General features: G+C 41.8%; 1 protein-coding gene across 2 annotated transcripts in view; it reads left to right on the top strand.

Annotated features, from left to right (window-relative positions):
- LOC104673656 (zinc finger protein 595) overlaps positions 1–11068 on the top strand; it is a 47280-nt gene extending 36212 nt beyond the window's left edge. The window contains exons 5-6 of one of the 2 annotated variants that reach the window (XR_004054286.1): positions 10511–10756; positions 10977–11011. Coding sequence is in view for 1 of the 2 variants with exons in the window: in XM_030920958.1 (XP_030776818.1) it covers positions 10511–10582 (72 nt within the window). In the remaining variant the exon portion in view is untranslated. Of the gene's footprint in view, positions 1–10510 lie in introns of both variants that reach the window. The other variant, XM_030920958.1, reaches the window with a different exon arrangement.
- The last annotated feature ends 6535 nt before the right edge of the window (positions 11069–17603 follow it).

Raw genomic sequence — 17603 nt, 5'->3', positions numbered from 1 at the left:
TATGTGAGCTGGTCAGAAATTACAGTTTTATAAAATTTAGTAGTGCACACAAAATTTTTAGATGCAAGTTCACAATTTATGTATTAAGTTATATTTTAGTTAGAACATTTCATTTTATTGTTTTAATTGGATAACCCTATATGAGCTGTTTAATTATTCCTTTCACTGTTTATAATTGACATGAATGAGTTTATTGTGCCAATTTGTTCAGGTAAGTACTGGGAAAACTTTATAATTCATGGGATGTTTTGATAAATATAGTAAACATAAGAAAGTACTAGGTATGTAACATATGCTCCATAATTAGCCATAAATAATAATCTTTCTGGAGTGAGTTTGTAGCTCCAAGTAAGAGAAAGAAAATGTATATGGTGAAGAAATGGCAGTCTGCATTTGGAGAGAACATCTGTTCCCAGGCTGCAAAACTGACTCATTCTGAATTTAAAGAGTATCTCTGATTTTATTTTCTAATTATCTTCAGTTTTGGGATAGCTTTATGTGTTTATTCCCAGCTGTGTATGCCTCACAGCCCTTCTTCTTTGTGTTATGGCTACAGTCTTCTCACTGTTCTCTTTTTGCTATATAATTTCATAGACTTTCTACGTTCTGATTAGAAGTTTGAAATTTTTTAATGTGGTAAATTGTTTTTAACTGGAGTGTTTGAGGTTACTTATAGCTTATCAATGCAATGTTTAGGTCACTTAATTGGGATAAGTCATTTGCTGTCCGCAGGGGCATTGGTGGAACATGAAGTGAAACACCAGGACCTGGTTCTGGAATTACGGAGGGCAACTCCAGTCCCCAGTGTGGGCCCCAGCCTCTGGCACACTGGTGCATGCCAAATGTACTCCTCAGACCACCACTACTCTGATCAGGGCCCTTGCTGCTGTCACTGTTGTTATCTGTGCTTGCAGTCCTCTGGTACCTGGAAGTTCTGTTCTCCAGGTAGCGGATGACTTTGCTCCAAGCATTCACATCTTTTTATTCCATCTGTGCAGGAGTACTTTATAATTCTGAATGTCTTCTAAAAATCATTTTACTTAAGATAACTCATATTAATGGGATTGTATACTCTTTGTCACTATGTTTCTGGTATATTTCACTGAATGTGATGTCTTAAAGTTTTATGCTTATTGTAGCATATGCATAATTTGCTATTTGAAGGTACAGCCATATTCCATTGCCTACTTATGCCATATGTTATCCATTTATCGAGAAACTTAAGTAGCGATCACCTTCTTGTGGGGCGAGGATTGGAAAATGCTCTTAAAAACGTGTGCAAATGTCTATTCCAGGTCTTGCTTTGCATACATAGATTCCCAGAAGTATACCTGGATGGTATAATTTCTCTTCTTTTTCTTTCTTTTTTTTTTTTTTTTTTTTTTTTTTTTTGAGATTGGGTTTCACTTTGTCACCCAGGCTAGAGTGCAGTGGTGCAATAATGGCTCACTGCAGCCTTGACATCCCAGGCTCAAACGATCCTTCCACCTCAGTCACCCAAGTAGCTGGGACTACAGGCACATGCCAGCATACCTGGTTAATTTTTGTATTTTTTCGAGAGATAGAGTCTCACTGTGTTGCCCAGGCCGAACTGAAAATTCTGAGCCTAAGTAATTCTCCCACTTTAGCCTCCTAAAGTGTTGAAATTACAAGCATGAGCCACAGTTCATTTTTAATATTTTGGAAAACCTGCATCCTACTTTTATTGAGGGCTGCATTATTCTTTTCCACCAGCAGTGCATAGAGGTTCCAAATCCTACATACTTGACAACATTGATTACTTTTTATTTGTTGAATAGTGGCCATGCTAATGGGTGAGACTTCAAGATTTTACTCTGCATTCTTCTCATAAGTGATTTTGATTGTCTTTTCAAATTCCTCTTGGTCATTTGCATAACTTCTTTTAGGAAATGTCTTTGAAGACACTGGTCCCTTAAAAAAAAGTTATTCACCCTTGGTAGTGGTTATGTTTCAGAAGTCAGATGGTGAATGGCATTTGTACTCCACTTAGTGTTTCCCTTGATGTGTGGATGTGCAGAAGGTTTTGAAAGGTTGATACAGTACCTTTTCTAATTCTTATTGCTTCTATTTTTAATGTGATACTCCAAAAGCCGTCGAAAACCAATGTTATTAAACTTCTCCCTATATTTTCTTCCAATTGTTCAAGAGTTATATGTCTTTTAAGTTTTATGTTTAGTGTATGTAAAATGTTTTGTTTGCATTGAAGAGAAAGGTCCAAGTTCATTATCTTTCTTTTTTTTTTTTTTCATTCATTTAGTCGTTGAGTTTTCTCACACCATTGGTTGGCGAGTCTGACCTTTTCTTCACTGTTTGGTCATAGTAACCTAGTAAAAGATTATTTGATAATATTTGCATAGGCTTATTTCTGGGTTCTTTGTTCTGTCATGTGTTTGTTTTTTTCTTTATGCCATTACCACATTGGTTTTATTTTTGTAGCTCTGTTTTGACATCATGAGATGTGGTACTTTTTTTTTTTTTTTTTTTTTTTTTTAAACGGAGTCTTGCTCTGTCACCCAGACTGGAGTGCAGTGGCCGGATCTCAGCTCACTGCAAGCTCCGCCTCCCAGGTTTACGCCATTCTTCTGCCTCAGCCTCCCCAGTAGCTGGGACTACAGGCGCCTGCCATCTCGCCCAGCTAGTTTTTTATATATTTTTTTTTAGTAGAGAAGGGTTTCACCGGGTTAGCCAGTATGGTCTCGATCTCCTGACCTCGTACTTCTTTGTTCTTTTCCAAAGCTGTTGGCTATTCATGTTCCCTTGAGATTACACATGAATTTTAGAATTATATAAAATGTCTCTGCCAAATAAGTAACATTGGAATTTTAATAAGGACGATACTGAATTTGTGTAATACTCAGAAGTATTGACAGCTTAACAATATTACATCTCCTGACTGAGAAACATGCATTTGTGTCTGTTTGTGGTGTGTTTGTGAGTGTGGGGATTGGCATCAGAGATAGTGCTGAGATGCAAGAGAAAGAGTTCAAAGTGTTTCCTTGGCCTTTCTCTGGTCTCCTGCACAACTCGTATCCACTGGTTAGCCTACCTTCAACTAGTTTATCTTTTTAGATGTATCATTGTCAAGTTGGTAGGACAATAAAAATTCCTTTCACAAGTTGAAGACATTTGTCTACTTTTGGCCCAATCTCACACCCAAAGACCCAGGAAGTTGGAAGTTAAGGAAGATAAATTCTCCGTGGTAGATTTGTAGGTTAATTTGTTTTATTGAATTGTGTTTTTATTTTCTAATTTTTTGGCATTGTGTCATTTAATCAGAACAAGACACCATGTATGTTTTATCCTTGCCTGTATTTTCATGTCCATATAAAATGGAAAGAGAACAAAAGAAAGAGACATAAAGAACAAAGGAAATAATGTAAAATAAGAAGAGAGGATAAAGGAAGCAAAAAAGAGAAAAATGCAATTTTAAAAGTGCTAGAAATTAGAACTAAGAAAGCATCTGGGCTGTGTAATCACCATTTTGTTGTACAAGGCCCAAACCAACAAGTCCTCCTGAAACAGAGATATCAGACTGCAAATAACTCCTGAACATTTTCTATTTTTATGGTATTTTATTCTTTCCTTAAGTTACCTCACTTTGTTTTGTCAGCTGAAACTAAACCCAGATGTATTCATTTGTATTTACACTGCTATGAAGAAATACCTGAGAATGAGTAATTTATAAAGGAAAGAGATGGCTGGGCGTGGTGTTTCACGCTGTAATCCCAACATTTTCAGAGGCCGAGTTGGGCGGGTCACAAGGTCAGGAGTTTGAGACCAGCTTGGCCAATGTGGTGAAACCCCATCTCTACTAAAAATACAAAAATTAGCCAGGTATGGTGGCTGGCGCTGTAATCCCAGCTAGTCAGGAGGCTGAGGCAGGAAAATCACTTGGATCTGGGAGGCGGAGGTTGAGTGAGCTAAGATCATGCCAGAACAGCATAGGGGAACCGCCCCCACAATCTAATAAGCACCCATGAGTTCCCTCCCCAAATGTGGGGATTACAGTTCAGATTACAATTCAAGATCAAATTTGGGTGGATACACAAAGCCAGACCCCATTTTTCCACCTTTGGTCACTCCCAAATCACATGTTTCTCACATTCTAAAACCCAATTATGCCTTCCTAACAGATCCCCAAAGTCTCAACTCATTTCAGCATTAACCCAAAAAGTCTAAGTCCATAGTCTCATCTGAGACAAGGCAAGTCCCTTCCTATGAGCCTGTGAAATCAAAAGCAAGTTAGCTACTTCCAAGATATAATGAGGGTACAGGCATTGGGTAAATATACCCATTTCAAATGGAGAAAATGGCCAAAATAAAGGGGCTGCAGGCCCCACCCAAGTCCAAAATTCAGTAGGGCAGTCATTAAACCTTAAAGTGATCTTGTTTGACTCCATGTCTCACATTTAATTCACACTGATGCAAGAGGTGAGCTTTCACAGCCTTGGGCAGCTTCACCTCTGTGGCTTTGCAGGGTAGTCTCCCTGCTGCTTCACAGTCTGGTGTTGAGTGTCTGTGACTTTTCTGGCACACAATGCAAGCTGAGGGTGGATCTGCCATTCTTGGGTCTGGAGGACTTTGCCCTCTTCTCACAGCTTCAGTAGGCAGTTCCCCAGTGGGGACTCTGTGTGTAGGCCTCAACTTGACATTTTTTTCTGCACTGCCCTAGCAGAGATTCTCCATGAGGGCTCAGCCCCTGCAGCAAACTTCTGCCTGGACATCCAGGCATTTCCACACATTGTCTGAAATCTAAACTGAGGCTTCTAAACTTCAGTTCTTCTGTGTGCCTGCAGGACCAACACCATGAGGAAGATGCCAAGGCTTGGAGCTTACATCTTTGAAGCAATGGCTCAAGCTGTACCTTGGCTCCTTTTAGCCTTGGCTGGAGTGACTGGAATCCAGGGAGCTAAGTCCTGAGACCACACAGCAGGGTTTCCTGGGCCCAGCCAATGAAATTTTTTTTTGTCTCCTAGGCCTCCGGGCCTGTGATAGGAGGGGATGCCACAAAGGTCTCAAACATGCCCTGAAGGCATTTTCCCTATTGTCTTGGTGATGAACATTTGCTCCTCACTTCTGCAGCCAGCTTCACTTTCTTCTGAGAAAATGGGTCTTTCTTTTCTACCACATCATTAAGCTGTGAATTGTCTAAACTTTAATGCTCTGTCAACTTTTGGATGTTTTGCTGTTTAATTTCTTTTGCCATATACCATAAATTATCTCTCAAGTTCAACCTTCCACAGATCTCTAGGACAGGAGCAAAATGCCACCAGTCTCTTTGCTAAAGCATAGCAAGGGTCACCTTTATTCCAGTTCCCAACAAGTTCCTCACCTCCACCTGAGACCATCTCAGCCTGGACTTCATTGTCCATCACTACTGGCTTTTTGGTCAAAGCGATTCAACAAGTCTCTAGGAAGTCCAAACTTTGCCACATCTTTCCTTCTTATGAGTCCTCCAAAATTCCAACCTCTGCCTGTTACTCAGTTCCAAAGTCACTTCCACATTGTTGGGTATCGTTATAGCAGTTCCCCACTGCGTCAGTACCAATTTACTGATCAGTTTATTTTCATGCTGCTGTGAAGAAATACTTGAGACTAATTTGGAAAAAAAGAGGTTGCATTGACTTAGCGTTTTGCATAACTGCTAAGACCTCAGGAATCTTAGTCATGGTGGAAGGGGAACCACACACATCCTACTTTACATGGTGGCAGGAGAGAGAAGTGTTGTGTAAAGGGAAGAAAAGCTTACAAAACCATCAGATCTCGTGGGAACTCACTATCATGAGAACAGCATAAGGGAATTACCCACCTGATCTAATCACTTATGATAGCTCTCCCTGAAAATGTGGGGGTTACAATTTGAATTAAAATTGAAAATGAGATTTGGATGGGGACACAAAGCCAGACCATATCATCAGATCTCTAACAATATTTTACTTTGTTACTATAATCCAGGTCCAAATAATAAAAAATGTTTTCTAGTCATGGTTGCTTTGTTTAAAGTAGCCTGGGCAGATTGATCAATTGTTATATGAAGTTGGGACAGAAATCATTTATTAGCATTCTGAACTGGGTTCCTGGCCAAGAAGAGAAATTCTCTAGAAAGGAGCCGGGGGTACATATATAAGAAAAACTCTTGGCCAGGTTCAGTGAAAATCACAAGCAATTTTACTCTCGTCAGACAGAATTCTGGCTGGCTGTGTGGACAAAAAGCCCAACTTTGGGGAATTCAATCCAGGACCTATCTACCTTCAATCTTTTGCTGACCTTTGGATGGGGTTGTGGGTTTTTTGTTCTGTTTTGTTTTGTTTTGTTTTGTTTTTGTTTTTACAATGTGGCCACTATTTTGTAGGGTGACTCTGGTTTGCCGGGGCTCCACTCCAGACCCTAGTCACCTTGGATTTTCCAGTACCTGGAAGTATCATCAGGAAAGGCTGAAAACCAGCAAAGATAGCAGCCTGCCCCTTCCTCTGGGATCTCCATCCTAGGGGGATACTGACCTGTTCCCTGCCTGAATGCATCTGTAGGAGGTGGCTGGAGGCCATGGTTTGGAAGAAAACGTCTGGCTGTGTTTTGGTAGAGCATCTGTGCTGTTGATAGATGCAGGAGGCAGATAAGGGAACCTGCCCAGGTCTTGTCTGCACAAGCCCACAATAAACTGGAGACGCACCAGTGCACTGGGAGAATGGGATGGAGCCAATGGAAAGTTCACACTTTGTGCAGGGGGAGAGGAACCTGGCCTCTTTAGTTCCTATGTGATGGCCTGGTGTTCAAGATTCCCTCTCACTTTGCTCTTTGCTGAGAGGTTGGGTTTTTTTGTTTGTTTGTTTGATTGATTGTTTGTTTTCTTTTCCTTTTTACCCAATAAATTCTGCTTCTCATCCTTTAGGGTGACTGGGAGCCTAATCTTTCCTTAGCATGATAAGAACTCAGTTTTAGCTGAGCTAAGGAGAAAATTCTAAAAAATTCTGGTGCCCAGACATGGGCCTTGAGGAAGGGCAAGATGCAAACCCAGAATCTTTTTCCCTTTTGCTTCTAAGCGTTTTCATCCTTGTACTTCTGAGAATAGAGGAAACAGCACACCAACCCACCCCAACAGTCACAGGTGCACATGAGATGGACCAGTGAATGGTTACTCCCCTGCACCCTCTAGGTTGGGGCCAGAGTGCATGGCTTGGGCAGTGAGTTCTCTGCCACTTATCCGCTGTTTCTCCCCATCCTCTGACCAAGGACTCCAGCTCTGTTCGAGCCCTGGAGAAAATAATCCATTTGCATAAGAAGCTTCTTCCCTGTCCTACCCTTAAACCTTTTTTATTCATTTTCTCCACCCCATCAGCAGTTAACTTTTAAGTGAGAGGGTTTTCCCCCCATTTTAGAGAACATTTTACTAGACCAGTACACCAAGTATCACTGTGTATATTCTCTGTAAAGTTTTAATTATTAAAAAAAAATGGTGAAGTTGGTCTTAAGCTGTATACAATCTGGTGCCCTTTGCATGTCTTCCTGTTTGGTCAGTAGGGATCTTTGCTGCAGGCCTCCATTTTGTTTTATGTCCTTGGGAGCATGATCTGTAACCACATGGCAATATTTTGCTTTAGCCTCTGCAGTCTGGGTTCAGTCCTGGGTAAAGGAATGAGTACTTTTGAGTTGGTATCTGTGTGACTTTTGACATTTGGTGATTATCTTCTCTTCATGAACAACTCTTGAGTTTTATCTTAAACCTTCCTTTTTCTGGGTTGCTGTTAAAGGTTTTAGATTTTGTGGCCAGGCGCAATGGTTCACGTCTGTAATTCCAGCACTTTGGGAGGCAGAGGCAGCTGGATCACGAGGTCAGGAGTTCGAGACCAGCCTGGCCAAGATGGTGAAACCCCATCTCTACTAAAAATACAAAAATTAGCTGGGTGTGGTGGTGGGCACCCGTAATCCCAGTTACTCAGAGGCTGAGACGGGAGAATTGCTTGAACTCAGGAGGCAGAGGTTACAGTGAGCCAAGATCACTGCACTCTAGCCTGGGCAACAGAGCAAGACTCCATTTCAAAAAAATAATAATAAAATAGATTTTGTAAGAACTGCTAACCCCTTTGAAACTCACAGTTAAATCATAACCTTAATTGGTGCTTGTTGGTTTCACCTGTACAGTTACTTTTAGGAAAGTCTGAAAGCCAGAAATATTGGCTGCTTGGCACAGCTAAAGCAGGTAATGGGGAATTTAAAAGAATTTTCCTAAAGTATATTCAGCTTAATTAAAAGTACGTATCCAAATTTCATATATATATACACATACACACATATATATACACACACACACACACACACACATATATATATTTTGTTTGTTTGTTTGTTTGTTTGAGACTGATCTCACTCTGTAGCCAAGCTGGAGTGCAGGGGTGTGATCTCGGCTCACTGCAACCTCCGCTTCCTGGGTCCAAGTGATTCTCCTGCCTCAGCCTCGCGAGTAGCTGGTACTACAGACGCACACCACCACACCCAGCTAATTTTTGTATTTTTAGTAGAGACAGGGTTTCACCATGTTGGCCAGGATGATCTCAATCTCTTGACCTTGTGTTCCACCTGCCTCAGCCTCCCAAAGTGCTGGGATTACAGGCATGAGCCACCGTGCCTGGCCCAAGTTATAGGTATATTTAAAGGCTTTTTTTTATTGGACCTTGTTTTGCTGAATAAAAGAATTCTTCTCAGTTGACTGAGAGTTCTCAGTTTTCTCCATTTTCTCCATTTTGTTTTTCCACTTTTTTTTTTTTTTTTTTTTTTTTTGAGACGGAGTCTTGCTCTGTTGCCCAGGCTGGAGTGCAGTGGCTGGATCTCAGCTCACTGCAAGCTCCGCCTCCCGGGTTTACGCCATTCTCCTGCCTCAGCCTCCGGAGTAGCTGGGACTACAGGCGCCCGCCACCTCGCCCGGCTAGTTTTTTGTATTTTTAGTAGAGACGGGGTTTCACCGTGTTAGCCAGGATGGTCTCGATCTCCGACCTCGTGATCTGCCCGTCTCGGCCTCCCAAAGTGCTGGGATTACAGGCTTGAGCCACCGCGCCCAGCCTGTTTTTCCACTCTTAATACATGCATGAGAGGCCAATAATCTAATCAGGAGATTGGGAAACAAAACATCTTATAGCTACTGGATTCTTTTTTGCCTATCTGTGTAGTTACATATGTGTTATATCTATGTAATGTCTATTTTTACAAAGCTGTAATTGAGCTAGAGAAAAACGAGTTCTTGGATCAAATATTTTTTGAAGGGAAGGTAAAAGCTGTGGTACATTGAAGTTCACAAGACTTTAATCACTGAGAAATAAAAACAGACTTAGCAATTATTGGTAAAAAGCAGATGTCGTCAAAATACACATTTTTGTTTAGGGTTAAAGGATTGTTCTGATTTAGATAAGATAAAGCTAAAAGTTTAAACAAGTTATAAAAAGTTTCTATAAAATTCATCTTGCCAAAGAAATTTTGTCTATGAACATTAAATTACAAAGGGTATTATATGTTTTTTTTGGTAAATTAAGCATTTAAATAATAGCACAACAAGGTACTCTTAAGGCACTAATCTGCTCTTTAGCAAAATTTGTGAAGTGTTATAAAAGGGCTTTACTTTTGTAAATTTTTTTAAACAATTGTGACAAAATAAACATGGTAATCTGGAATTATTTCATAACATCAGGTGTTTTAAACCTCTAACATTTCTTCCCAAAATCAAGCTTCAGTTTCAAAATTGTCTTTTCTCATGCCTGACTTTTGAATGCTACAGAGGGCCCCTGAGGTATCCAAAAGAGATAAACCGGATTATTTGACATATTTAGTTACATGGGATTGACAAAATGGTGTTCAGTTTTCTTTAGGTTATATTTTGATAAATGATACTAATCTGTGTTCCAAAATTGGATTTCTGATATTCTAATGTCTTGAGTATATGCTGTCAAAATTAAGGTTTTTATGTTAAGTTATTGTAAACCAGAGAGATTATCAAACCTCTTTGTCAATTGTGTTTCTGACTATAACTACCCTGAACATTTTGTTATTCAAAGACAATTGTTGTCTTGTTTAGATCCTTTTCAAGAGATGGTTTATAATAAGCTGCAGAACTGTTACAGGTGCTCTCAAAAGCAGGTTTCCAAATAACTTTGGAGATCATGACAATGAAATAAAGTTCACAAATATCAAGCAGAACAAGAGTTAGCTAAATGGACTGAACTAATAGAAAACTGAAATTATTATTATTATTATTATTTTTACTTACGCTTGGACCATTGCTAATTCTTATTTTGTTTTTTGGAGTCAAGGAAACTTATTTTGAGCTATTTATAACCTTTAATAATTGAGTAAGGTATACTCCTATGAACAAAATTTGGAGCACATTTATCTTTTTCTCTCTGCCTGGCTTCTCTAGAACTTCAAAACTAGTGAGTATTCTTAACTTATGACAATACAGTTGTTTGCATCAGTGCAATAAGAATTCATTTTTCTTTTTCAACAGGATGCAACTGGAGAAACTGCTTGTTTCACCAAGGCTTTAACTGGAAGGGTACATTTCCCTTTAAGGAGTTAAGCTTGACTTGTAGAGCTGATAAAAGCCTCTTGGAAAAACGGGACTTATGCTTTGTTACACAGTCCCCATACAAGATTCCTAACCTGCAGTGAGTAAAGAATGTCACTTTCCAACAGGCCCAGGAACCACATGCTCTTGGGACCTCAAGAAGAGAGGAGTTTACCCAACTCACAGGTATTTGCGAATATAAACCCATGGTTGGACTTAGCTTTGGAAAGTCCTATCTGAGATTCTTTGTGGTACAGAGTTCCATCAAAGCCAATCTAAAAGGCCTGTATAGAAATAATTATTCTTGCTGTACTTTATGCAAATAATCAGGCCAAGTATGTGACTGAAGACTATTTTGCAAACAACACTGTCCTATCATGGTTTTTTTGTTTGCTTTTTGTTTTAGATGGAGTCTCATTCTGTCACCCAGGCTGGATGGCAGTGGCATGATCTTGGCTCACTACAACCTCCACCTGCCAGGTTCAAGTGATTCTCCTGACTCAGCCTCCCGAGTAGTTGGGATTACAGGCACACATTACCATGCCCAGCTAGTTTTTCTATTTTTTTTTTAATAGAGATGGTGTTTCACCATGTTGGTCAGGCTGGTCTCAAGCTCCTGACCTCATGATTCACCTGCCTCAGCCTCCCAAAGTGCTGGGATTACAGTTGTGAGCCACCGCACCCAGCCCATGGTTTTGTAATACAAATGAGAGAAAAATTCTTTTTTTTCTTTTTTTTCTTTTTTTTTTCTGAGACAGAGTCTCGCTCTTTCACCCAGGCTAGAGAGCAGTGGCATGATCTTGGCTCACTGCATGCTTCACCTCCGAGGTTCACGCCATTATCCTGCCTCAGCCTCCCAAGTAGCTAATTTGGTGGTGCCCGCCATTACACCCAGCTAATTTTTGTATTTTTAGTAGAGACGGGGTTTCACAGTGTTAGCCAGGATGGTCTGGATCTCCTGACTTCATGATCCACCCGCCTTGGCCTCCCGAGAGAGAGAAATTCAGTTTCAATACTTACCATCATTAAATTCTAGACTCACTGATTGTCTTTAAGTTTTTGCCTACATTTTAGATTAAACCTGCTTATTCCTATAAACCAACCATCAGTCTCTGGCTACAGCTCAGAAGGAACAAAAGGGATGGGAAATGTAAAAACCTGGATCAGCATTCTAGTTCTGGGCAATTATTATGCAAATCCTGTCAGGTGGTAGGAATAAATAGAGTGCCCACCCAAATCTTAGCAAGCATAACTATAGCCACTAGTTATCTGGGTATGTCATAAGACATCCTTTTCTCTCCCTTGTTAAAGGAGGACTCAATTCCACAGTTTCACCTTAGCATTTAGCTTATGACAGTCTGTGAAACCACTCAGAGACACATTTTTGTCCCAGTCTCAATTCCAATCTTCGGGTCAACGCCCTAGGAAAGAAAACTGGATCTACGGGATTAGGAGGCAGATGATAATGGAGATTAGAAGGCACAGTGTAGGTGAGCACGACTAATTCCTGCTGATTAAGACAAACTTCCAGTTTCATGGATAAAGGTAATCTCTCGTACCCATGGCATAAATGAGGTTTAGGGAACTCCAAACTCCTGACAGCAGAGCATATAGGGTGTATGGGGGTAAGAGCGGATATTCCACCCCCTAGGCCCCCCTGTTAACATGGGTAAAAGCCACATTGACACCCATGGGCAGCACCCTGTTGCAGTCACCAAGACTTAGGGATACAAGGATGGAAGAGGTAATGAAGATGCTCTTCCTTCTCTCCCTCACATACCCTGAGTGTTTTCTAGGAAGAGAAGAGAACCAGGGATGCCTGCTCCCCTCTTTCTAGATGAGGGGCCATTCATCTAGAGTCTGAACCTATTTTGATTGCGTTCTGAATCCCTGGGACTCCTTTGAGAAAAAAATGCCTTTTTTCCTTTCTCCTCTGTCCTCTTCACTGACAGGTAATTGTGTCTCTGTAATGTGAGACACTCACTTCGGATGCATCCTCCAAACTAGGAAAAGTTAATTTTCATTACCTTAAACTGGTTGGCTTAGGACTGGGCTCCCAAAAGGGTTTGCCAGAAGACTGACATGCTGGCAAAAGCATGCAAGTTGTTTTGCCAGCTGGGCTTTTGGCCTCCCTCTCCCTGTGCAAACTGGTAAAAGGCTTTGGGATTTTTAAGCTGTCCTTACTCCCACCACTGCTTTGTTTTAATACATGTTTTCTAATAACCTGGTTTGTCTCTTCACCTTCAGGCCATCAAAGTCCAAAACATCATGCAACCAGACTGGAGCCTCAAACAATAACCTTTTCTTGCCAGGAACCCTTAGATAGGCCCCTGAGGGAGATCAGACTGCTGTTTTCTGAAAACAGTACCCTCTGTCAGCAGGAAGCAGTTAAGATTGGTCTTCATCCTTATCTTTATTCTAACGGCAGTTAGATGTACTTCTTTAGGGTGGAAGATGATAGATGCAGGAGGCAGTTGAGGGAACCTGCCCAGGGTGTTGTATGTGTGTGCCTGCAATGGACTAGTTACCCACCTGCACACTGGAAGAGTGGGGTGGAGCCACTGGAACGTTTACACCTTTTGCAGAAGGGAGGAGCCTGGCATCTTCAGTTCCTGTGTGGTTGCGTGATGTTCAAGATTCCCTCTTGGTTTGCTGAGAGTTTTTTCCTTTTTCCTTTTCACCCAATAAATTCTGCTGCTTATCCATCAGTGTGTCCATGAGCCTAATCTTTCTTGGTCATATGACAAGAACCCAGTTTTAGCAGAGCTAAAGAGAAAATTCTGAAACACTGTGTTGGGGATTCCTTCATCCCCTGATCGGTTTGGGCACTCCAAGTACCACAGGCTTCATTGGCTGAGATGCACAAACAGCAAAAGTGATAGCCCACCATGCGCTCCTGGGCATTCCATCTCAAAGAAATTAGAACTCTGATGGACTTAGAACATAAACAGGGGTGGTACAAATCCCTGGTTGGGAGGACACTCCCAGTAAGGAGGAATGAATTGGGGTCCCATTTAAAGAAAAAGTCAACCCATGCCTCAAGAAAACAGCAATGCCAATGGTGAGGCACCACCTCTACCCTGGTCAACTTGGACTCTCCAAAGCCTGCTGGCTGGAATGACTGAGTCACCCAAATGACAAAGGTGGCAGCCTGGCCCCTCTCCCTGGGCATTCCATCCCAGACAAAAATCAGAATTCTGACATAGAATATGGTTGGGGGTGCCTGGAGGCCCCTGCTGGGAGGAGTCACCCAGTGAGCGGAATGAATTGGAGTCCCATTTAAAGAAGTTGGCCACATGTTGGTAAAGCAGCTGTGCTGTGCTACGGGGTTTCTTCCTCATTTGGATCATTTGGACTCTTCAAAGCCCACAGGCTGCAATGGCTGCATTATCCAAAGAGCAAAAATGGTGGCTCACCTCTCCTGTCAGGGAGTCTCACCCATCTCAAGCAGGTGCTACTCTGTTGCCAGTGGCTGTCTGGAATTCTGAGCCAGTGGGTTTTATCTTATGAGGTGCCATGGAAGTGAGACCAACAGGAATTTCTTAAGCATGTACTTCAAGAAAAAATGTTTGTGTCTGAGGTTAAAAATGAGGAAGAAACTTGATTTGAGAGCTAACATGTCCTTTCCTCAGGGTTGTCAGTCCCTGGCAGGCTTTCACTCACAACACTCTAGAGTTCACAAAATGTTCCTATATCCCATCTCCTCTCTGATCTTTATACCCTGAGGCTGTGCAAAATAGGGGCTTGAGTCCCGTTTTGCAGATGAAAAAGCTGAAGCTCAGAAAGAAAAAGATAATACACAAAGTTTGAGGCAGAGCTGGAACTAGAACATGAGATTCTGAAACCTATGATTTTCCCATCATTAAATCATTTCTAGGGCTAGGAATCCACTGAGACTCCAAAAGAGAGAGCACTATTCAATGCATCCCGTCAACATTAAACCTTACCCACCCCAGAAAACTAAGCAGCTCTGGGACCCTGAGGTGGAGAACTCAAAAAGAGAATGATGCCTACATTTGCACATCTGATCTCCAATCCAAACTGCCACTCAGCTACAGAACCTCACTTTCTCAGCCTCAGCCTTTTCTGCTGTAAAATGGAACTACAGAAGGCATCAAAAACCTAAGGATAAGGGCAGAACTCTACTCTGAATGCAGGAGTGACTGTAAGGTGGATAGCACTCCTTGACTTTTGGTTTAAACACATGGATAATATGTTGTGTTTCTTTGTGTCACCTCCGTTGTGTCTGGTTCATGGATCCAGATCCTGGGGGCTTCTAACCAACCCTTTGCTAACTGATGGATAGATAGATGAATGGGTGAGTAGATGAAACGATAGATATAGAAAGACGGATGGATGTGTGGATCCTCAGGGGAAGCAGAAAGAAGTAAACAGGAAGGGCCGGGCGCGGTGGCTCAAGCCTGTAATCCCAGCACTTTGGGAGGCCGAGACGGGTGGATCACGAGGTCAGGAGATCGAGACCATCCTGGCTGACACGGTGAAACCCCGTCTCTACTAAAAATACAAAAAAACTAGCCGGGCGAGGTGGCGGGCGCCTGTAGTCCCAGCTACTCCGGAGGCTGAGGCAGGAGAATGGCGTAAACCTGGGAGGTGGAGCTTGCAGTGAGCTGAGATCCGGCCACTGCACTCTAGCCCGGGCAACAGAGCAAGACTCCGTCTCAAAAAAAAAAAAAAAAGAGAAGTAAACAGGAAGTCAAAGAATGAGGTGATGATTGATGGATGGAGAGTCCATGCATGAAATAGAGGCATAGTCTCCAGACCTCCTAACTCCACCCAGACCCAGCACAACCTATCTTGGGGTAGCAGTGACATGCTTCAAATGATGCCCTCAGTCACCATGACAGCTTCAGAAGGTGCCATAGATTTGGAGCCAATCATAGCTCATAAGAAAGGTGCAGACAGCCAGCAGAAAAAACCCAGCATGGTAAAGTGCATTTTGAAGTTCTTCTCATCTGTCATGGCTTCTTGGTCAGGCCATAGTCTATTCACTGCTAGCCGAGGGAGTGCATGTCATCCAGGATAAACACCGAGACAGGCTCACAGCAGGGGACAAAGCTCTGGGATAAGCAAATTGAGGCTTAAAGTTAAAGGGAGAGTAAGACCCCTTCAGGTCCAAACACAGTCCCTGGACCCACAAGTTCAGCACAGCAAGAGGCAGCACAATTGAGTGGACAAGCGCACCCACTCACCTCTCCTCACCCTCCTGCCTTTTCTGCAGGCTAACCAGTCCTGCAGGGCATCTATGAATATGAGTGAGAGAGTATACATGAAAGAGAGAAGGGAAGGTTACCAGGGCTGGGCCCAGCCAAGGCTTTGACATCACCTTGTTTGCCTACTATAGGGATGAACTAGGTGGATACGTGGCCATATTATTACACTATATTAATACAAATACACCTTCCAGCCCTGGGAAGCAGCACACAATTCTGCAGCCAAGAGATGTTAGAATGCTGCTGGAGGATTCCAGGATCTCACAGGCTGGATTTCAGAGTTCTGAATTTTAGACTTTTCAAGGACATGTGCCCATCTGGGGTTCAGGCATAATAGACTATATTTACTGATGGTGACTATGTGCATGCCACCATAACATGTTACACCATTAACTCACTTAAGGGACTCCATGAGACAGTTACTGCTATCTTGACTTTACAGAGGACACTGAGCACAGACAAGTAACTTCTCCATGGTCACACAGCTGGAAGTAGCAGAGCAGTTGGAATGAGAACCCAGAGTCTGTGTGCTTAACCACAGTGCAATCCTGCATAACTACAGAACAAGCTTATTTGTGTGAGCTCTGATGACAAGGCAAGCTGGCTGGGTTTAGATCCTGGCTCCTCGACTCTGGGCAGCATGGTCTTGACCTGCCTGTGCTTCAGTTTCCTCCTCTGTAAAATGAGCATAATAACAGTGCCTTCTAGGTTTGGAGCTGTCCCCAGGTTTAGCCTCTCTGTGTTTTTCTGTCCCCTTCACACTCTGGCCACCATCCAGTCCTGCTTATAATAAGCTCCTCGCATTCCACACCAAGGCTCTGGTAAATTAATGTCTGTGCAGGGTGTGAATGACTGACAGCAACTAACTCAATTTCCTAGCAGCCTAATCCAGAAGGATGCCTTACTAAAAATAATATTCTAATTTGGGATACATTTTAACTGTAATTAATTCCTGGGGACAGGCTGGTGAAAAATTTCCTGGGGACAGTGTGATGTGAAAAATCCATTTCCTTTACAAGATTACAAGAAAATAAGAACTATCACTATCGCGAAAAGACAATGTTCACTTTCAGTGTTTATGAGGTTAAATGGCTGATGCAGGATAAAAGACTTTCATTTGGCTCCTTGACTTTCTAGGTTTTTGGATTTCCTGTTTTTGGTCATCACTTTCTCTCTCCTCCTCAGCATGGCTGTGCTTGTTCCCTAACCCCACACCTGTGCTCACACCAGGCCTTCTGCCTGGTAGTCCAAGCCACAGACCCTTTTTCATTTTTTTTCTAGACAATTAAGTTGAGCTCAGGGTGACTTTTAATATGCCAGTCAGTATTAATAAAACACAAGTCAAAGACAAATGCAAACATTTTACATCAAAATCAGTGAGAAAAAAATGGACAATTTTTTTTTCAAAATACATTAGCCAGTATTAGTAGTCAAATGGCTAATCACAGAAAAAAAAAATCTATTTTGTAAAAAACTTGGAATGTCAGAAATAATTCTGGCATTACAAACAGCTGTGTAGAGGATCACCAAGATGAGTTTATATACACATACACGTGAGAGAAACCAGGCAAAACATTGAACAACAGACTAACAATATGATCAAATACAAAACTGGGAAGGAGGGAGGAGGTATTTTTCTACGAGTCAGGGAAGTATATTACCAGAACAAAATTAGAAAACTCAGTAATTATTGTACTGGATTAATACAAAATTCCAAAGCTTTAAAGTTCAAAGAAAAAGAAAGGCCAATAGCTGCTTTTCATCAAGACCAGCTGTACACTTTACATATTTGTTTCAAAAAG

This window comes from Rhinopithecus roxellana, chromosome 2 (assembly GCF_007565055.1).
Source record: "Rhinopithecus roxellana isolate Shanxi Qingling chromosome 2, ASM756505v1, whole genome shotgun sequence".
Classification (NCBI taxonomy): domain Eukaryota; kingdom Metazoa; phylum Chordata; class Mammalia; order Primates; family Cercopithecidae; genus Rhinopithecus; species Rhinopithecus roxellana.
The sequence above is the reverse complement of the archived record's forward strand: the minus strand, read 5'-3'. Positions and strand labels throughout refer to the sequence as shown.